Source organism: Cupressus sempervirens, chromosome 7 (genome assembly GCF_028749045.1).
Source record: "Cupressus sempervirens isolate cs-2001-9-10 chromosome 7, ASM2874904v1, whole genome shotgun sequence".
Taxonomy (NCBI): Eukaryota; Viridiplantae; Streptophyta; class Pinopsida; order Cupressales; family Cupressaceae; genus Cupressus; species Cupressus sempervirens.
The window spans coordinates 829,735,425-829,756,301 of NC_143124.1; the positions used below are offsets into that span (position 1 = coordinate 829,735,425).

The window sequence follows — 20,877 nt, forward strand, 5'->3', positions numbered from 1 at the left end:
GTTTAGAGTTTTAGACAGTATGGTGATGTAACATCAACTATACATGCATTGAGTTGTATAAAAACACCTCTAGAAGATTATGTTCAAGCATTCAAATCAAATAGTTCATATTGATCACCTGTGGGTAAAATTTATTATTATTTTAAAAAATAAAATTATTACACGATTGCTCAATGTCTAATTTAATACAAAACCTTTAGAAAACAAGTTTCTTATTAAAAGTTTAAATTTATTTAACTATCAAGACTATGTTTATAACTATCACATTCCTCCAACAAAATCTTAGATTAGTTTTTATAAAATAATGATACACTATTTAAGAATCTCAAAAATTTGTCACTTTCTTTTCTTAGTCAACTTTAGTTTTTGATATTAAAGCAACATAATAAGGTCCACAACGGGGAGTGTAGTAAGTAGAAAAGAGATATCCGTGACTCATTTACAACTAATTATGAACATCAAAACATAACTATCACCAATATCAACAAAAACTATAAACTCTCAAACTTATATCCAAACACCATCTAATCTTAAAACATGTCTTGTAAAAAGGCCCCATATGACCATCCACAACATTATCATCAACTAATCTACTAGAAGCTTTGAAACTTTAGAAGGAAGTATTGTAACCATATCATGTAAACATACATAGTCACAATTAGTTACATTTCAAAGTTCTATATGTCTTAGAAGGTTCTTAGTTTTTATTTCAACTATAGTGAGAAGAGAATTATCCCAAATTTAATGAGTTTGCACTCATCTTTAAATAAATATCTATTTATTTGTTTCTATAAGTCTCCAAACAAAGTGACATTTTTTAGGAAATGACATTTTATGCCACAATTTAACTTCTTTTATTTTAGAGTCCAAATAAATATCACAGAGTAATATGTACAAGAGAGGTGTTGTTTCCATAAAAATGTCCACAAATTCTTGGCCTACAAGTGAAGGAATCTACTTAGGTATTGAATATGTAATCTATTAGTAAGGTTACTTCTTAAGAGTCTTGATGATGAAATTTCAAATAGTCAAATCATAAAACCTCTTTACAATTTCAATTATATAGACAATTAATAATTTGAATAAATTTTTATAATTGACTCATCAATTATTATTTTCTTCTATAACTATTTCTTAACTAACTTTTTTTATATTATCGATAAACGACCAAGACTCTGCGTTTAATTTCTTAACTTTCTTTATTAAAAAAATCTAAGTACATCTTAATCTACATAGTTATTAGTCACTTTTATTTGAAATGTCCTTTTCATTTCTCTAATGCAATTATAAACAAAGAATCAAAATATAACCCATATTTAATTTTTTAATGCTATAAAAAATCATTTATAACATTTCTGAAAGTTATTTAGAAGTATTAAAAAATATGACTCAAAAATCTTCAACAATTAAGAAAGGAAAAATAGAACTCCACCTAACAGCAATCTCGAATGCTCCCAAAATAGAGACGTTCGATTTCACACGTGGGCATACAAAACAAAGTTGCCCGATTGATTCTTATTATTGTGTCCCACTTTAATTTGTCTGGAAGCCTCTTTACCACAGTTTCTCCATTAAGCTTGGGATGAATATGCCACCTCAACCTCAATAATCCCACGGTAGATTTCGTAAAATATCCGATTGATCTATTATTGCCTTTCACTCCACGATCATTTTCATACTTTGAATCCTCGTCGGCTTTCCAGACCAATTGGGACTTCCAAAATCCACCATTATTTCCATTAATTCCACTTCCGTTGTGGTCGTCAAGATCGAACTCCTAATTCTGGATGCTACTTTGCAGGTAAAATCAAATCTTGTACCTTTTTAAACTGCAAAATCTAAACTGGGTTCGATCGCAGTTAATCTCCTTAATTTGACAAGGATAACATTATTGGTGTCAGTTTTATTGAAAAGATTCTCTAGGGCATCGGATTGTGACATATAAGTGTTTTCTTCTACGCCGCCAGTTGTTTTGGAATTGGTTCAATTTTTTGTGTGATTCAGAAGAAACCCAAATTCTGTTTGGTGCTCTTTTTGTGTTAGATCGAAATATGCTTCCATTACTGTATTTGAAACCCTATGCAATGAAGCTTACTTAAAATTACTCTGAAGGTACGTTCCGGTTCCAGCCTCTGAGATTTTTTTCCTTTAATTTTCATAGATTTTCTCCCTATAATTTGATTGATAAACTTTCAAAATTACAACATAATAGTGCTTTAGAAAAATAAATTTGGCTTTCCCAAACTTTAATTACTTTAAAATGAATGTGAAACACTTCAAACCCATGCCATATGAGCCTGGGCGGAACAAGATCTGTATGGAGGTTATGATGTTTTCTCACAGACAATATCAGGACTTGTGCCCCTAATTTTGCGTTTCTGTAGCCGTCATATTATGATGTTTATTTGTGTATGAAATGGTTGAAATATGAGATGCAAAATCAGTTCAAGCCTAGTCTTCGATTGAGCTCTAAGCATTAGTGTTTCTGTCTGTCAGATCAAGTGATTATATGTTATAAAGTGTGCATAAGCACTTTATCAGTGCGATTTTCTGTACAAATGAGGTCAAGTTTATGCTGGTTGAGCTATTGGCATTATTTTCTGTTTGTCTGATCAATTTATGAGTGGCTTTAACGATAAGATTTAACTTTTATTTTGCAGGTTTTTGCACGTAAGTCTTAGTTAGCTGGATGGCCGTTATTCACACATAAGATGAAGACAATGCTTGGTTGAGCTGATGGTATCCTTTAACAGTTTATGTTATCAAGGTAACGTAGTCTATAACTTCCATCTCTCTAGTCTATAACTTCCATCTCTCTATACTGAATTTAGGCCAGAGATACAGATCTCTACGGCTTTTGAGGATTCAACACAGCTGAAAAGCCTTAATATTATTGGTGGTCCGTTTTTCATAAAGATGATTGTCTCTAATGAAGAACCATTTTTCAGTGCAAGCTTTGGAGAGGGTTCAAATTGGCATTTATGATTAAGAACCAAATTGTAGCCTAGTGGAAGGATTTAGATGGCTGCAGCTTATAGGTCCGCGATATTGTAGTCTGCTGATCAGGGCTGTACATGTAATTGTGTCTACTGAATTATACTTAATGTGCAGAGCTTTATATGCTTTTAAAGGCATTCAAATCACAGCATCAGCTTAAAACAGTCTACAGACATGTTTGCAAAATTAATGGGCAGGCGGCCAAGTCGCAAACCTGCAAAATCTGAGACCAATGCAAAATCTGAGACCAATGGAACAGGGGTGCCTGTACATACTGTGAGAGTTCTGGATGAGCCCTCAAAGGTCTCCGTGGAGAAGGTGACTTCCCCTGCAAGAAATGGATTAAGCCCTGTGAATGCTGAGCTGCTTTCAAATGTCGAAACGTTAAAGTCAACAGAAGCTGTAAATAATGACTCAGACAGTAGAGTTGCTATGGCTCTTGCAGTCCCTACTCCTGCCTTGCATACATCAGAAATGGAAGTGAGTAAAATGGAAGTGAGTGACCTAATGAATATGGCAGGTGATGATTTTGGTCCCGAAGATTCTATTTCTATCATGGATAGTACAGTCACTGTTGAAAATCTTCCTTTATTAAGAGATGTTCCTGTATCTGAAAGGCATGACTTATTAATCAAAAAGTTGAGTCTTTGCTGTCAATTGTATGATTTCTTGGACCCCAAAGCGAATGTTACAGAAAAAGAGATCAAGCGGCAAGCCTTACTTGAGATTGTTGACTATATCCAATATGGAGCAGGGAAATTTACAGAAAGCATTCACAGGGATATTGCCAATATGCTTGCAGTGAACCTTTTCCGTTCCATGCCTCCAGCATACCATGAAAATACGGGATCTGAAAAATTTGATAGAGAAGAAGAGGATACCTGCATGGAACCTGCATGGCCACATTTGCAGTTAGTGTATGAGGTCTTCTTACAATATATAATTTCTACAGATACAGATCCCAGAATAGCAAAGAGGTATATAGACCGCATTTTTGTGATGAGACTACTTGACCTGTTTGATTCTGAAGATCCCCGTGAGAGAGAGTATTCAAAGACTATATTGCATCGCATTTATGGGAAATATATGATGCACAGGCCTTTCATACGGAAGGCAATTAACAATATATTCTATCGATTCATTTATGAAACAGAGAGACACAATGGTATCGGGGAGTTGCTAGAAATTCTGGGGAGCATAATAAATGGTTTTGCATTGCCTCTAAAAGAAGAGCACAAACTCTTTTTAGCAAGGGTACTTATTCCTCTGCATAGACCTAAATGTATTTCTTTTTACCATCAACAATTATCATACTGTATCACTCAGTTTGTGGAAAAAGACTACAGATTGATAGATACTGTTGTCAGGGGTCTGCTTAAGTTTTGGCCTGTAACAAATAGCCAGAAGGAAGTTATGCTTCTGGGTGAGTTGGAGGAACTTCTAGAAATAATTCAATCCCCAGAATTGCAATGTTGCATGGTCCCTTTATTTCAACAGATTGGCCGTTGCCTGCAATGTTTACATTTCCAGGTTTGTAATTGAACTTCCTCTAATTTATTGTTCATTTTAATCCATAATTAGAATATGAATTCCATAACGATTGTGCATAGTTTTCGGTATCAAGTGTGTAAGTTTTAATCAAATCATATATTATTGCTCAAGTAATTTACATTCGCTTAGGAAACAGTAAACTTGTGCTTAGAATTGAGTTGTTTGAGTGTTGTAAATAAGATAGTCTATTGAACACACAAATTGAAACGAACTTGAACTGAAAACATCACAAGACTTAGCAGAGACCAAAAAAGGTTTCCATAGGGAACTCACTATGGGAAGAAACTCTACAAGAGTATATCTACTGTATTACACTTGCAATTGCTCTGCAACTTGCTGCAAATGTAAACTTTCTTATTGCATTCAATTCTGTAGAGAACTCTCAATAAAGACAGACTCAATCTTTGCATGAAAGAAATAAATGAATGCCTTAAGATGGCTCCTTTAAAATGTACATATACAAACTCAACAAAAAGGGATATAACAAGAAGCAGGAAACTCAAAGGACCAGAAGAGACACCAATTCGAACCATTCAACAAAAACTGCCATGACACTTTCAGCTGTGACTTTCTTGTTTCTAGTGACTTTGTCAGAGACAACTTTTTGTTATTTCCTGCTTTGTTTCATAGAAACCTGCTTTCACTGTTCTTGATTTAGAAGTGTTAAGATCATCTTAGGACAATCTGCAATTAATCTAAATGGTTGTACAATCTTCAATATTTTACTGTTGAAGAGAATCATCAAATCAGGAGAGTTACATGCTTGGTCTATTTTACTAGTGTTTAAGGATAGTACAGTGGCTTAGAAAGATGAACTTTTTAACTTTCCATGAATAGTTCAGACTGGTCTCTACCCAACTAGGAATTTTTTTGACTGTTGAAGTACAAATAATTGATGAGGGAAAAATTCCCCCATTTTCTTCTTTAATTATCCTTTTATTTGCTTGGCAATTGTCCTTTCTTGTTTTTGCTCCTTGACCTCATGTTATTCTAGAATAACACATTTTTGTCTCTCTCCTTTTTGAGAGGAGTCTCACCCCTGTGGCATAGAAACTTGATGAAGGAAAAGTTCCCACACTTCATCTTCTCGATATCACTTGGCCCTGCTTGGTAACTGCTCTTCATCTTCGATTCTGCAAGCATCACCTAGATGCACCAAATGCTAAGTGGACCATTCAGTCTCTTGAGAGATGGATTCGTGTGAACAACTATTCATTAAATATGGGTCATATGAGTTTGACTCAAAAAACTATGCAGTGAATGAATGAATGGAAGATTTTATTAACGTCCATGAGGCCAAAGCAGCCTATGGGACCACCTAGAACAGCACCCAAAAAGAACACTAGGCCTTTAGGAACTGCTTCTTTGATGTGACTCATTGTGGAAAATATCTCTGACTTGCCAACTGTGCTGCCAAGCACATTCGTCAACTTTGACTTAGTTGTTTTTCCCTCCTTGACGTCCTGTCCTTAGTTTGCAATGCTACATCCTTGTCCTACATTTCATGAGCAATAGGTGTAGGGTGTTTGATTGATGTTTATAAAATATCTCATTTTTGGTTAGCTAAAATATAAATCTTGAAGAGGTGTAAGTTTTGAACATTCAAAATGGAATATAATTTCTTGTGTGGAGGCTAATTCAATCCAAATGCATTAGGACACACTTATTTAAGAGTCTCAATGGACTTTACCCAAGTGTTTTGAATTCTCTTATTGCAAATAGCAATCATATGTCATCTCCAATTTCAAACTTCTGACCAACTTTATGTTGATCATGTCTCTCTTTGAACTTAGCTTGAGACTCTCTTGCACTTTGACATGTAATTTCCCTATCCTTTCAATAAATATCCCAGCTTTGTTGATTTCCACAGAGGAAAATTCAAAATTTTAAACCTAGAAAATCTCAAAGATGGCTGTAGCAAAAGAAATTTGGGAAACTCAGGCAATACTTTGTCATTTGCACAACCAATTTTTTAATTTCTACAACATGTGAAAGAAAAATTTAACTGCTAAACAATCTATACTACATCTTCAAACATATTCCTGCTAAACAATCTATACTACATCTTCAAACATATTCTTAAAGGTATGCAAAAGGAGCTAATGCTCAATCACTTTCTTTGGCAGTATACATTTGGGCTCTTGGAAAAATTCCTTAAAATGCTACAACTTGTACGTATGTGCACTAGATGAACTTGTATTTGACTATGTCCTTATTTTGCTTGTAGAAGCAGAGACCTTTTAAATATCACAATATTTTGGATCTCAAGAGCCTGGCTGAGTTTTTGTGTCCAAACATCCTGATATTTCAAAATTGTCTTGACTGAGAATTTAACTGGATTTTTGTCTGATACTACTGCTAGACATTGGCATTATATGCTGATCTATTGATATTATTTTAATAAATTCCTTTTTCTTTATAAAGGCTCTAAAACTGCATTTTTTACTCATTTAAGTGTTCTATATCTTTCTGCAACAAATGGTTATCAGGGTTTCACAAGTGCTAAATGATTATGTTGTCTATAGGATCACCAAGGTATTTGATGAAGAACGACTGAATCAAATTAGGCATGAGAAGAATGTTGGAGACTCAAGTATCAACATTAGGAACTATCTTTATTCCTTATGAGATTGTTTTGTGCATTTTTGAACTTCGATCTTGCAATGGTGATGGTAAGGGTACCTTATAATTTATTCATTGCCTTGTTCAACTTCATGATTCAAAGTAGGAAGATATGTTTCTTTCATAGTTACACTGCCCTGGGGGATGGGGGGACAAGTTTCTGGGAGGGGGGACAGAGGGGCCTTAGTTTGGGGATGGTGGAGGAACAGTGGCAAGCGATGGGGGGGTTGTATATACTATACATACGGTACTTAAAATGCTAGTTATGGAAAATGTATTGCAATATAAGATATAAAGATGTAAAAGAGTAAGTACTTGAACATTGCATTGAATTGGAACATCAAATATAGAACATAAATAGTCGAATCAGCAAATAGTCAACACTAGAATGGCCCCCCATCTTCGACGGAGGTGGCAGAATCTGGCGGTGTCATTGGGGATGGGGGGACGGAGTCCCCAAGTCCCCAGTGTGTCCTCGTCTTTGAGATGTGGGACAAACGAGGGGCGGGGGGGGGTGCGTCTCTATGTTACTATGGAACTTTCTTTAGGATGACATATGACCATTGTTCCTTTGACTCCTTACACATGGACACCAATCTACTCCACCTAACACCATAATCTGCCTGCAAGATATATCATAAATAAGAACTCCCTACAATATAGTCACTCAACTTTTCTGATTCTGTAGATTATGCTAGAATACAAGGAAAGAGTACACTTAGTTTCAAGAAAGTATAAAAAAGTTAGAATCCCAGATCTTAGAAAGATGGACTTTCGAAACAATCTCTTGCTTTAAAACCATCTTAGAATTAGCTATAGAGTTAGCTTTCACAAGAGCAGGATGCCTAAGAGCTAATCACAAAAAAATCGAAAAATCAACATTATAGAATAACAATAATATAGAAAATGGAGGCAATGTGCCTACAGGAAAGAGTGCACTAGTATAACATGAGCACTGGTTTTTGGGACGGGGGAAAAAAGGGCTTCAATTTGAGGATGGTGGTGGGATGGCAACATGGGGTTGAGTGAGGGGCGGGGGTTGCTATAATATGCTATACATATAGTGCTTGAAATGCTAGTTATGAAATGATGCATAATAATATAAGAAGTAAGAACTAATAATACCAAATCTTTGAACATAGCAAAATTGCATCATAGTAACATACCCAATACAAAATACAGTTTTGAATATTGAATATCAAATTATGAATAAAAAATTTCTCTTTTTTTTTTCCATGTTGATGCCGGCTAACAATGGGAGACATCTCTAGGATGGTCAAGAGCGTCTCTTAAATGTTCCTGCATCCCAACAACATGTTGGCAACAGGAATGCAGTTGTCGGTGTTAGGGTTTGACAAATCCGGAACAATATGAGAATAAGCAGCTATATGCATAAACATAAGAAGAAAACAAAATGAATACAGATAACACATAGATTTAACGTGGTTCACCCCAAAACTTGGGCTACATCCACCTACACAGCCTTCAAGCTTTCTATTATCTAGGAAAAAACATACACCAACATTACAATGCATTATGCATCTCAGCCACTTATAGTAGCATTTTAGGGCAACCTCTAAAATCGACCATTTTAGGGTTTTACAATGTCAGTTTTCTTTTTGCAAAGAAACACAAAACATTACTACATGAGCAGTTGCCACAATATCAACAGTGGGGGGACTTGCGAATCTCAAGTCCCCATCTATGGGATGTCCTTGACTTCGCAAGTCCCTCTCCGTGAGATGCCCTTGACTTGTGTAACTTTGGAGTGTACTTATATAGAGCTAGAGGTGGATGTATATAAGATACACCACCAAGAGAAGCAAATGTACAACAAAAGAAAGATAAAAGGAGATGGAGTCAGCATGTGTGCATGTCTCCACCAAACTAGGATATTACAAAGGACGTGGCTATCCTCTAGATAAAATGCACCTTTGATCAAAATTCAAAAAATAAAAAACACAACAGATTTCCTAAAATTTTCAGCATCTGTTCTTCATGATCCACATGTCTTCTAATCGAAAACAGCAAAAAAATTGAGAAAAAATCACTGTATTTTTGGAGATCTGAAAAAAAAAGTTTTGACTTTTGGTGCATTCTATTTGGAGGATAGTTAGTGCCTATTACAAATGCCGAAGTAAACTTAGTCAACCCGGTCAAAAAAGGACCCAAAAGGGAAACTGATTAGATAAGTCCATGTTTACACCAATAGAGTAGTGTTATAACTAAATGCATAATTAAACTAAGTCACTGTCGGCAATCTGGATTATCTTATATATGATCAAAGCCAGTTAGTTTACAAAAAAACTAATCTATTCACATTATTTACGTTAAAAAAAATGATGATGTAGCATCATTTAATTATGTATAAGCCATTCCTAAAACATCAAGGACTACAGCCTCATGGTTGATTGTACTTTGGTAGCTAGCCTTATTGGCTTCACCCACTTGGTGATTTTTTGTAGCTTGACAATTACAGTTTGTAATGTGTGATTGTAAGGGTTTGAACTATGAAGTTGAACTATGTAGTAATGCACTATACACATTGTAATCAAAATTAATGAGGAATCAATTTTCATGTTGCCCTGTGACATCCCCTATCTGAAATAAGAATTTTAATGAATAAATAAATAAATGAATTTCATTATTTGTCAAATATTTAAATAAATATGTGGATTGTCCTTCCTTTAGTCTGTCCTTCATCCGTATCATGTCCACTGTAGCGATATTGGTGTTGGTTGTTCTCTTCATTTTCGAGAAGAAGGGAGTTTTGGGCATCATATCCTCTTTGTCTCTTTCTTAGTGTTTGCCCGCTTGGGATTTTTACTTGCACTAACATCCTCCATGCTCGTCGCCCTATTACGGGATGGTAGAGTGGTTGACCAGAAGGCAAGAAGAACCAAAAAGAGCAATCCTTAGACTAGAACAAAAGAAGGATGTCAACTTAAGGACCCTTTGCAACTCTAGATGATGAAAATTCACCTTAACCAATAATCTTACAGCGACTTATCGGAATTAGGACTTGACCTTAAGAACTTCAAATCCCTTGCAAATCAGAAATTTATCATGCAATTCACCTCCAAATAAAATTACCCAACCTAGGGCAAAAATCGCAGCCTCTTGAAAAAATCAGAATTTTATCTTCCACAAATTTCGGCTCTCACAAATTTCGCCAAGCAAGAAGAGTGCAGATCTGCTCTTGCAAAATCACCAACACCTTGAGAAGGAGAAGTGAGAAGTGAGGAAGAAATGGGAGAGAGGCCTCCTCTTATACCCAACTTTCTTCTTGGACCCAAAGAGAAAGAAAAACAAATAATTAATGCAAAATTATGGCCCACAATTAAATACTTAACCAAAATCAATTTTGCCATGATGAAAATTAGCTTTCTAAATTGCCAATCAGTTCTAAATTGCAAAAAAAAATTAAATAATGCCTTGAGGGTGTTAAATATTTCCATTTAATGGGGGTTTAGTAATTAATACGTCATTAAATTTGGATTTTGGCTAACCAAAAGCCATTTTTTCAATATTAAATTACCAATTTCATTAAAGGTAAAAAGTTTTCAAGGCAACTTTAATCTATTAAAACCAATTTTTTTGCAATTTCTCTCCAAATCGATTTAGCTAAGCAATTTTAGCTTTTTAACACAAATAAAATTGTTTCTCTAGAGCCTAAAATTGATTTTGCAATTTTATTTCACCATCACAGAAATTAATCCTTTTCACCAAAAATAATCAAGATTTTCCAAAAGACCAGATTTAACAAAATTTTCATTTTTTGAAAATTATCCAAATTTATACAATTATATCCAAATTTTCAAAAGAAAATGTCTAAGTGCAAAATTTACGATTTTATCCTGCCAAGTTGGAATTAACTTTTAAATTTGTTTGGCCTAAGGATAGAATTGGTGGCTCTAGAAAATCAAGTTGAAACTGGATAAAAATAAATCTGACCCTCTCCCACATTTGTCCTGAAGGTGCAAGGCGTGAAATTTTCAAAACTCAAAAATTTTGGGCAATCCAAAAATTTGCCGAGGCGATCAAGAAAAAAGGGGGGTCCAAACAGAATTTTGGGGCAATGGTGTGAAAACCTCACAACAACTATATTGATCCCATCCAATTGAAGAAAGAAAAATAATATCTACAATATATTACCGCGAGGCATACCCAGCCAACAATAGCTGAAACAGATTACCAAATTGCTACAAGACTGAGCAGGATTAATGTTACCGCAGTAAGTAATGATTCTCACTGTAGAACAATATAAGTACTTCCCAGGGATGAAGAGATCCTAGTAGGTCGTAACTGGTCTGTAAATATACGTTACAGTCGGAATTGGTACACAACAGCACCAACAGATAGGGACTCTTTATAACCAGTAACTCGTATTATTCATAATACACACTAATGGTGATAATAATACACAACATCTGAACACTATCCTTAATTTAAATTCTCATGCTCCAACTGGTTATAAATTCTTATCTAAGAAAGGACAAGACGGAATTCAATAAGGGAGAGGCCTGTGTAAATCCAGCCAACACGAGTCCCCCAAGGTAGGATAAGATCAGTGTCCCCGAGCACCTTGAGGACACGTCTAAGAAAGGCTTAAGGGCTTGCTATAAACCCTTGAGGAAAGCCATTGAGCTTGTTGTCCAAGCAACCTATTGCATTTCACCATCCTTCTAGTCTAGTATAATAACTAGAAGAGCATGCTTTCTTAACTTCTGTATAGTCAATTTGCTAATGTACTTATAATTGTTATCTTTATGGTATGAATTGAGTTTATTTAAATATGGTGAAACATAGATTCATTTATCCATAATTAGATAAACTTACTTGGGGACATTACATGCCCACTCACATTTGCTTTCACCCTCTCTTTACAATTAGAATGATTCTCTCTCTGTGCAACTAGGATAATTTTAAATTTAATTGATGATTTCACCTTTATCATGAACCTCATTGCAACACAAGTATACCTCCCAATAAATCAAATTTTAAGAATCTCTCTTATTTACATCAGATTTGCACTTTTGTTCCCTTTCTTGAAAGGAAGTCATAGCTTTCATCATCATGTTTTTATATAGACACAGTTCAAGATGTAACTAGCAACAAGTCTCAGTTGTTTGACCATCAACATTAGAATGCAAACACTATATCTTATAATTATTATTTGAAATAGTAGTAATATCATTATACTTAACTTTCCATTTCCTTTTCTCTAAATTATCATGCAACGACCTTATCATAAAAAGTTGTGTAGAAGTAAAATACAACAATGTAAATAAAGTCAACAAGCTATAGTAACACAAGATTTACATGGAGAAATCCTTTTAGAAAAAAAAATTCTATCAGAGAAAGTCAACGGTATATTTTAATCTTCAATAAACATGTATCCAATAAGCACCAAGTCTAACAGCATTCCAATGGCACCAAAACATGCATTAATAGCAAACCATTATTCCACGCCTGTAATATATTGGCGAAGAGAGAGCCAAAATTGTAAATTGTTTCATCAAAACAATGTATACTAAAACAATGTTATCATGCAAACCCCATGGCAAAGCATTTTCTGAGAATAGTAAAGTCAGTGACATCACATGGATTCAATAAATGAATTCTCAAATAGAAAACATAACGGAAAGGATTTTTTAACACATAACTCGATGCATCATCATCATCAAATCCAGGACTCCATTTGGAGTCCAATTTTTATGAGACTTCCATCTGTTATGACAAGATTCTCCACTCCTTTCTGTGGCTTCTAGAACTAGAAATATGTCTTAAATGAGTCCAAAATCAAATGCAGCAGCTGCCATAGTGCACCTGCTTGCTTATGAATACATATGATAGCTTATATCAAGATTATAGGAGAATCTAAATTATAAATTATTTCTCCATTTACACCCTAGGCATCCAAGAACACCTTCCAAGACTGCTGAAGATGCATAAAATATATATTTTATGCGTCAAAACTAATGACACCTTAATCCTAAATCTAATGGACTTGTGGCTGTGCTTTTTATGACTCCTCACTTGCTATAGGGATGTCCGCCAAAACTCCTAGCTTACGCATGAAAGCCTCCAATCTTCTCTTGCTGGTCAAGCATTGTAATAGATTGAGAACGCTTACCAAATCTTATTCCAAATTGATGAATCTTGCTTCCTCATTTGAGGCATCATCTTGTTGCTTGTTAGCTATGATTCTTACTTCTCAAGTTGACTTCGAGGTGTTTATCTCTTGCTGCAAAGAAATCAATTCATCAAACTGAATCTCATCACTCAGATAAAAATCTTTTCTTAATAAAGCTGTGAACTTGATTTAGAAATGAGTAGTTCAAGTGGCATAATAAAAAGTAGATTTCTTTATGCATGAATGATGACAAACATGAACTGAAAATATCACAAGATAAGATCATGAACGCAAGAGATTACCTTGTAAAACCTAATTTGGGGATGAAATCTAGATAAATAAGAGCTTTTCTCGCTCTTGCAATTATCACAAGGCCTTAGAGGACACAATTAACATCTTTGCAGCATTGCTATTCTTGCAATTGCCTTGCAACTTGAGAAAAATGCATGTGTTTTTATTACAATCTACTCCCCTAAGTATTCTCATCAACACCCTCTCAATCTATGCACACTGTTCACCACATAAAGCAACTCAAGGGTTTATAACAACTTATAACATCTAATCTGATAATTTTGAACTTAGCTGATTCACAGTTTTATTAAGAAAAGTTAGGATATTGTAACATTCTTTGCTGATAATTATTTATGACCCCTTAACGGTTTATATATACAAATTCACCAAGAAAGGCTTCAAAAAGAAGCCCAGAAGCCAATGAATTGCAAGAGACAAAATTGACAATAATTTTTTGCTTCCTTTGCCTAATGATGGAAAGACCGCCTTAAACATTACTGCAAAACTTCCAGGAAACTTTCTAAATAACCATGAACTTTCAAAATCACCACCCTTCTTTTTTTGGCATTTTCTATTCTGATCATTTTCTTGTAGACAAAACTGTTTGCATTTTAATTCTGTTTCTTAGAAGCCTAATTCAGCTGTGTTTGAGTCTGAGGTGCCTGTGAATCACCTCATGAACATCTGTATCTCTGTATGTCCCTGTATAAAACTGCAAGCTTTGTGTTGTTGCTGAGAATCATCAAAGTAGGAGTGATTGCAAGTGTTTCAAGTTGCATAATTGATTTGAGTAGCATTTAAGAATATTGTCTTAAAAATCTGAACATATTGACATTTCATTATTCAATTTGGATAACATGTTTATTAATGCTAAATCAAAGTAATATTCATTGTCTTGTGAGAATCAGAAATATCATCTCGAATGCCTTAATTTCATGGTTGACCTGCATCCCATAAACTAGTAATGCATATAACAACATAGCTGTTTGCTTGGTGCAGTATGCAATCCATAGCCCAGGTACAGGTAATCATTGTTCAACACAACTAAAACAAACTGTAAAATGAAATGAACAGTCAGAAAGGGTCAGGTTGAAAAGAAATCTTGCATCATCACAATCTTAAGTTTTTGGTTGCCATTTTAGAGGTTTTTATTCCTGAAGTTCTTGCCTCAGAACAGGACATTGTTGTAAAGTTATTTCCTATTGAAATTCAAAGAACATATCAAGAAAACTGGGTTATAATAAACCAAAAAAATCATCATTGCCCATTGATGCCGCAAAACATCCTCATGTTGCCCAAGTCAGTGAAAGGTCAATGCCTCTTGTAGAAATTCTGAAGCTGGGAAGCTTGTGTATGAGCAGATTGGATTTCATTGGTCATCATCAAGAGCTACTGCTTCCCTGATAGGCAGTCTTTGATTGGCTACTGTATCCTTTCAGCAGTGACATTTCCAGCTTTTTCTTTTAACTGCTACTACACCTAAGTCGTCACATTCCGCTTATTCTGCAAGCTTGTTTATTTAGTAATGACCAAGCTCTACTGGAAATTGACTACATCTATTGAAAAGGCAAAAAATTCAATGGATTCTAAACCTAACTGAAGTATGCAATCACATCTCTTGAATGCATTTGAGCTGCTGATTCAGTTTCTAGATGCTACAGCCACACATTTCTTTGAATGCTGCTGTAGGAGGTGAAATTTGCATACATATTTTTTCCATGCAGTAAATCCTTTGCAGTTTGCACCAAAATGATACAGGGTGGAGGTGGCTTGTAATGAACATTGAAGTTTTATTTTTAAAAACTTCCAACATCATTTCCTCGCTTTCAGTCAAAATCATGTCATTCTTCCGTAGTGTTTCTTTTATCAGGGTCTAATGGCATGCTTTGGCTTCCTAGTGTTTTTGACATGAATTTTAAATGATAATTTTATTGATGTGTGACTTGAATTTATTTAGTAAATTCAAGGACGGACCAATTGCTCTTTTTTTGGGAAATTATATTGTTTGAAAAGTTCTTTGCATTAGTATAAGATAATTATCAGCGGAGTTCCAAATTGTTCCCCACTTGAAATAGATTTTGTTTCCTATTTTATTGGATTCTAACAGAGCAGAGTGGCAGGTAGCAGAACGAGCTCTTTTCTTTTGGAGCAATGATCACATTGTCAATCTGATTGCACAGAATCGAAATGTTATCCTTCCTTTGATTTTCGAAGCACTAGAAAGGAATACAGCAAGTCATTGGCATCATTCAGTGAATGGCCTTACAATGAATGTAAGAAAAATGTTTATGGAAATGGATGAGAACTTATATAAAGAATGCCAGCTGAAGTTCCAGGAAAATGAAAACAAGGCCAGAGAAAATGTAGAGAAACGGGCTATAGCCTGGAAACAATTGGAAGCGGTCATTACATCCAAATGTATTGATGAAGAGGCATCCATAATGAAGCTTCCTGCTAGCTGACAGAGTGACTAAGCACCTGAAATTATGTTTTAAACCATCTGATGGACTATGACTAATGAACTTTTTCAAAGGATTTTTTTTTTGGATGACTTCTATATGCATTCACCTTTTTGAAGCAATTTGTAAGGAGTGTTATTGGGAGATGGGATGCCACACTGTTCTGATTGAGCTGGAGAGAATAGGAGGACATTTGCAGTTACCTGACCTGAGGCTTGCTTTGCTAGGCCAAGAGATTCCGGTTCATTAGTTGGTGTGTTCTATGATTTATATGGTGGCCTTAAGGCTTGCTCTGCTAGGCCAAGAGATCCCTGTTCATTAGTTGGTGTGTTATGATTTAAATGGTACCAAGTTACTTTTGGAAATTCTTTGGATGTCTCAGACCATTGCTCTAGCATTTCCTAATTGGATGGAGAGCTGCAAGTCTGACAACGAATTCATGAACAACTTGCACTACACTCCCTAACATGTAATTAATTAAGCAGTAAATTGCATTGAGGTAATCATAATTCTTAACCTTCTCTTTTAAATATTGTTTGGAACAAGAGGCTTCAAGAATTGAGGTGTGTCATCTTTCAAAATGTGTTATTATTTACCCTTGTACTTCAGTTGGTTCATATCAATCGTTAATGATTTTATTGAATCAAAATGACATTGGCATTTTACAATTCAAGTGTAAAGTACTTAGCTGCTGGAAGCCAAGTAGTACTATTGATAACTTATAAATTGATAGTCAGCCCAGGCTTAGTAGTTTTGTATAAAGAAATGTCTACCAACCCTGTTAGACACTGAGCCCACTGTTTATCTTCGATTTACCCATTTTCTGCTTCTTGGAAGAAGTTGGGACATTGCTGAAAAAATATTGGATCTCCATGAATTGCATAGGTCAATTCTTGCTTATGATTTCCAAATATTATGAATATGTATGGTTGCATTCTTGTCTAGAATTCATGTGTTTAGCTCTAGAGCAAAGTTTAACAATAAATGCTCAATGCCTTTAATGGTGACATTGATTAGTTCATAAGACCTGCTAAAGGTAATCATACTTTGTACTGGAGATGTAGTTAACTTCTCTAACAACATTTTGTTAGAAGCATGAAATTTCCATTCCATAATAATTAATATAATTCTCTCTGCTTCTATTTAAACTTCTCAGTCTGCTGCTATTCTCTCATTCCTGTTATCTCAAGTATTTCATCCATGGTGATGGATCATGCAGTATGATCCAAAATGTTGATGATGAACAATATTGCACACAGTTTAATCCAGAAATTCATATTCAACATTCTGTTAATTTTATTTCTATTATTTAGGACAACGAATATTCTGTTTGTTCTTAGGACAAATTGCCAACGTCTATTTTGGACTAGACAATACTCTGTAAATCTCGGTATCACATTTTGTTTGTTGGTTTCTCTTGCTTTTTAGTATGGTGTTTTTTTATATTGGCTATGCTCCATTCTAGTTATCTTGTAGTTCTTGTACCCCACCAACTGCAAATATATCTCCATGTATTTAGGAGACCACATTATGCATTGACTTGTTGCACTCACACTCTCATAAATCGTCTTATGTCTAAGGTGGAGGTGACAAATACTATTCATTGAATTCTGCAAGTACAAACATTTCCCCAGACTTAGTATGAATTTGATATATGCATTTTCTTTTGAATTGCATCTTTGGTAGACATTTTTATCTCGTTGCTATTGTTCATGTTGATAGATTTACTTTTAAGATTTGATTCAATAATTCATTTAGAAAGTACACTATCTTATGTTGGAAGTAAATCCTGACGCATGCCTGCTTGGTAGATATGATGATATTTTTTATTGTCACATTTGAATATGCTTCTCATGTTAGAAGGCTTGAAGTTGGAAAGTCATTCGATAAAAAAACTATGAGTACAAGGCAAGTTTTCCGAGTGTTGAAGTTCAAAACTCTTTTGTGCCTTAGTCAATTGTTGAGATTGAATTACCAATTATATAAACAATATGATGGTGGAATTAGATAGTGATGCAAATAGAGAAATGGATATACTAAACCTGTTAAGTAGTGTATTGTCCTAAAATATGCTTTTTGTGTTCGTTGAATGATAAAATGACATAAGGATGATTTCTATATGTGCAATTCTTAGATAATACAATTTTTTTGTGTGCACATCAATAGGTCATGATCATCTATACAATTTTTGGCCTTGGAGTTTGAGAAGTTTGAAAATTGGTAAGTGGGGACAAAATTGCACCACAAATTTGTCCATGTGCAATCTAGTTCAAGGAAAACAAGTTGATGGAAACTATATTGAGTTCTTAACATAGTTGAGGCATAAGAGATTGATGTACTGATTCCTGGGTGAACGATTTTAAAAGAACAAACACGTGCTATATTCATGTTGTTCATTTTTCACATATGTTCAAATGAAGTAAAATACATGCTTATTACTTTCAAAGTAATTTTCAGAAAATACATCAAAGAAAAGTATTTTATTCATTTTGAAATAATATTCAGTATTTGCATAATGAAGCAAACCATAATAGAGATTAAATGCTGAAAGTAAATTTCTCCCACACATCTGACTGTGAGAGTAGTCTCTACATGCTGACATACATCTATACCCTACTGAAAGCAATAACTGAATAGAAGGGTAAAAGGAGAAATGATCATGAGCACCAGTCATTGCCTGTAATGACTGGTGATATGGCGTCCAACTGCATCCATCCTCTCGCTGCTCTAGACATCGCATGTTCCGTGCTTTCAATTCCTGTATTGACAAAGAAGAGAATGGGTTAGATCCAATGGATCTAAGCAATGCTGATGACTCGCTCAAATCTCGCATTTACCATCCTACATGCTATTCATTTCAATAAGATACAGACATACACCAGCAAATAGAGAGGTCGATCATCAAGTACAAAAGTATTAAAGGGACAATTCATTTTTGTTTTGAAACCTTTTACTGATAAAACTGGTGAAAAGGAGAGAAGTATAGCAGGCGAGATTGGTTTGCATATAAATAACAGCAAAGGAAACATTAAAAGAACAAACTGTCAAAAGTTTTGAAACCTTTTGTTTCACTCATACAACAAGAATGAAAGCTATAGTAAGAGGCTATCTATTGCAATAAAAATAACCATTTTCAGCTAACATGGAAAGCACAGGATATAATCAGTATGATAAAATAACAAGAAATGATATGAGGATGCAGAAGTGATACTGGTGAAGGTTATCAGCAGTTTGTTTCTCACTTCAGTCATCATTATAGAAGCGTCATTTCAGATCAATATTGGAACCACGAAAGGAAAAGGTGTGTGAGTTTATTTCCAAAACAGATCCAAACATGTAAATTGGAAAGAGAAGTTGTCCTAATATGCCATGCCAAGGTTTTGATCAAACAATATGCAATAATCATTCAACAGATAAGAGAGTCTAATAAACTGAAGGTGCATGTAATGACATTCACATTTCTTGAGAAGGCAAACAAAGATGTTGACAACTGTTGAACACCGTTTTTGAACCACTTCAAATATGGAGCCATTTTTTTTATATATGCAAGAAACTCACAGGTTAAGATCTAAGAGTTACAGTTGTACCAGTTGGAGTATTGGACAAACAAGTTTGCTGACAGTATAAAGACAAATAGATTAGTTTCATGGGTTTTCATGTTCTCAAAATTCATAGCCACAGTTAGAAAAAAAGACAAATGGGAGAGTAAGCCTAAAATTGTAAATAAAAGAGCCCAACATGGAAATATGCAATAGATAAGAGATAGATATGATGCCATAACAACTTCCAGCGAAGAACTAGTAACAAAAGAGTCTCGAAATATGGCGACTTTCAGCAAAATGATTGTTTATATCAGTTCTTACAAATTTCTGAGAAGGGTAACATACATATTAGATATGAGTTCCTAGCAGCTATATTTTAAAAAATCACAAAATCTGAAACAGTGATGATGCCCAAGTTATATGGCTTTTCTAAATCAAAGTTATCCTCCAAGTCACTAAAAATGCAGTCAATCAGCGGCTAAATACAACAGTAATGATGCCCAGATTTTACAGATGTAAAGTAAAAATTTAACCAGCAGATGGGTTACTTATTTTTCACGCCCAATGATATATACGAATTTCATAAAGAAATGAAGCAAGAGGATAACTTACAGCAGTAAGCAACTGAGTTATATTTTTGTCTCATTTCCAAGCATGCAAAATATGACTCAAGGTGTCCAGAATAGCCCAGTAGAAGAAGCTTTAAAACCCGGTAAGAAATGAAGAAACTCACTTTCAGCAAAAAACTTCAAGAAAACGTGGTATGAATGATTTTTACACATCATAAATCCACGGCTAAAGAGAGAAGTGTTATGGTGCTCACGGCTTGCAAAACCTAGCAGAGGAACCACGAAAAGGGCAGATTTGGCTTCCAACAGCAATAGATAACCAGTCGGCTTGACTAAAAAAATGCCATATTTCATACCAGGAACCCATGAATCTCCAGGCGTCCAAACAACAAAGATCCAACAGCAGATGGTGTCCATCAGCAAGAAAAAAATTGCATGACCTGTAGGCCGGCTAGGGTTTGAAAACTCTCATCTACGTTTTCTTCCCATGTTTGCTCTCACAAATGAAACATTCAAAATGATAACAAATAAACTTATCAAATCCCTTTTTATGAATCCCTTTATCAAATTTGATAAACTTTCGGGTCCAACCACATGAGGGGAGTTGATGATATTTTTCTTGCATGGGTTTGATAATGCGATTTGCATTATTCTTTATATTTTTGAATATATTTGTTAAAGGTTATTATGCTTTAAAGTTGTTTCATTCT

The 20,877-nt window shown here is 34.7% G+C and overlaps 1 protein-coding gene across 5 annotated transcripts; it reads left to right on the top strand.

Annotated features, from left to right (window-relative positions):
* The first annotated feature begins 1,520 nt into the window (after window positions 1-1,520).
* On the top strand, window positions 1,521-16,637 carry LOC149549952 (serine/threonine protein phosphatase 2A 57 kDa regulatory subunit B' beta isoform-like). Of its 5 annotated transcripts, none has more exons than XM_089793151.1 (4): window positions 1,521-1,801; window positions 2,661-2,767; window positions 2,949-4,527; window positions 15,718-16,637. In XM_089793151.1, the coding sequence occupies exons 3-4, from the start codon at window positions 3,172-3,174 to the stop codon at window positions 16,057-16,059; spliced, it is 1,698 nt and encodes a 565-aa protein (XP_089649277.1). In that variant the 5' UTR covers window positions 1,521-1,801; window positions 2,661-2,767; window positions 2,949-3,171; the 3' UTR covers window positions 16,060-16,637. The 5 variants fall into 5 exon arrangements, with proteins under 5 accessions (XP_089649277.1, XP_089649280.1, XP_089649276.1 ...); XM_089793154.1 differs by having other exon boundaries at window positions 1,662-1,801; window positions 15,705-16,637; XM_089793150.1 differs by having other exon boundaries at window positions 1,662-1,801; window positions 3,112-4,527.
* The last annotated feature ends 4,240 nt before the right edge of the window (window positions 16,638-20,877 follow it).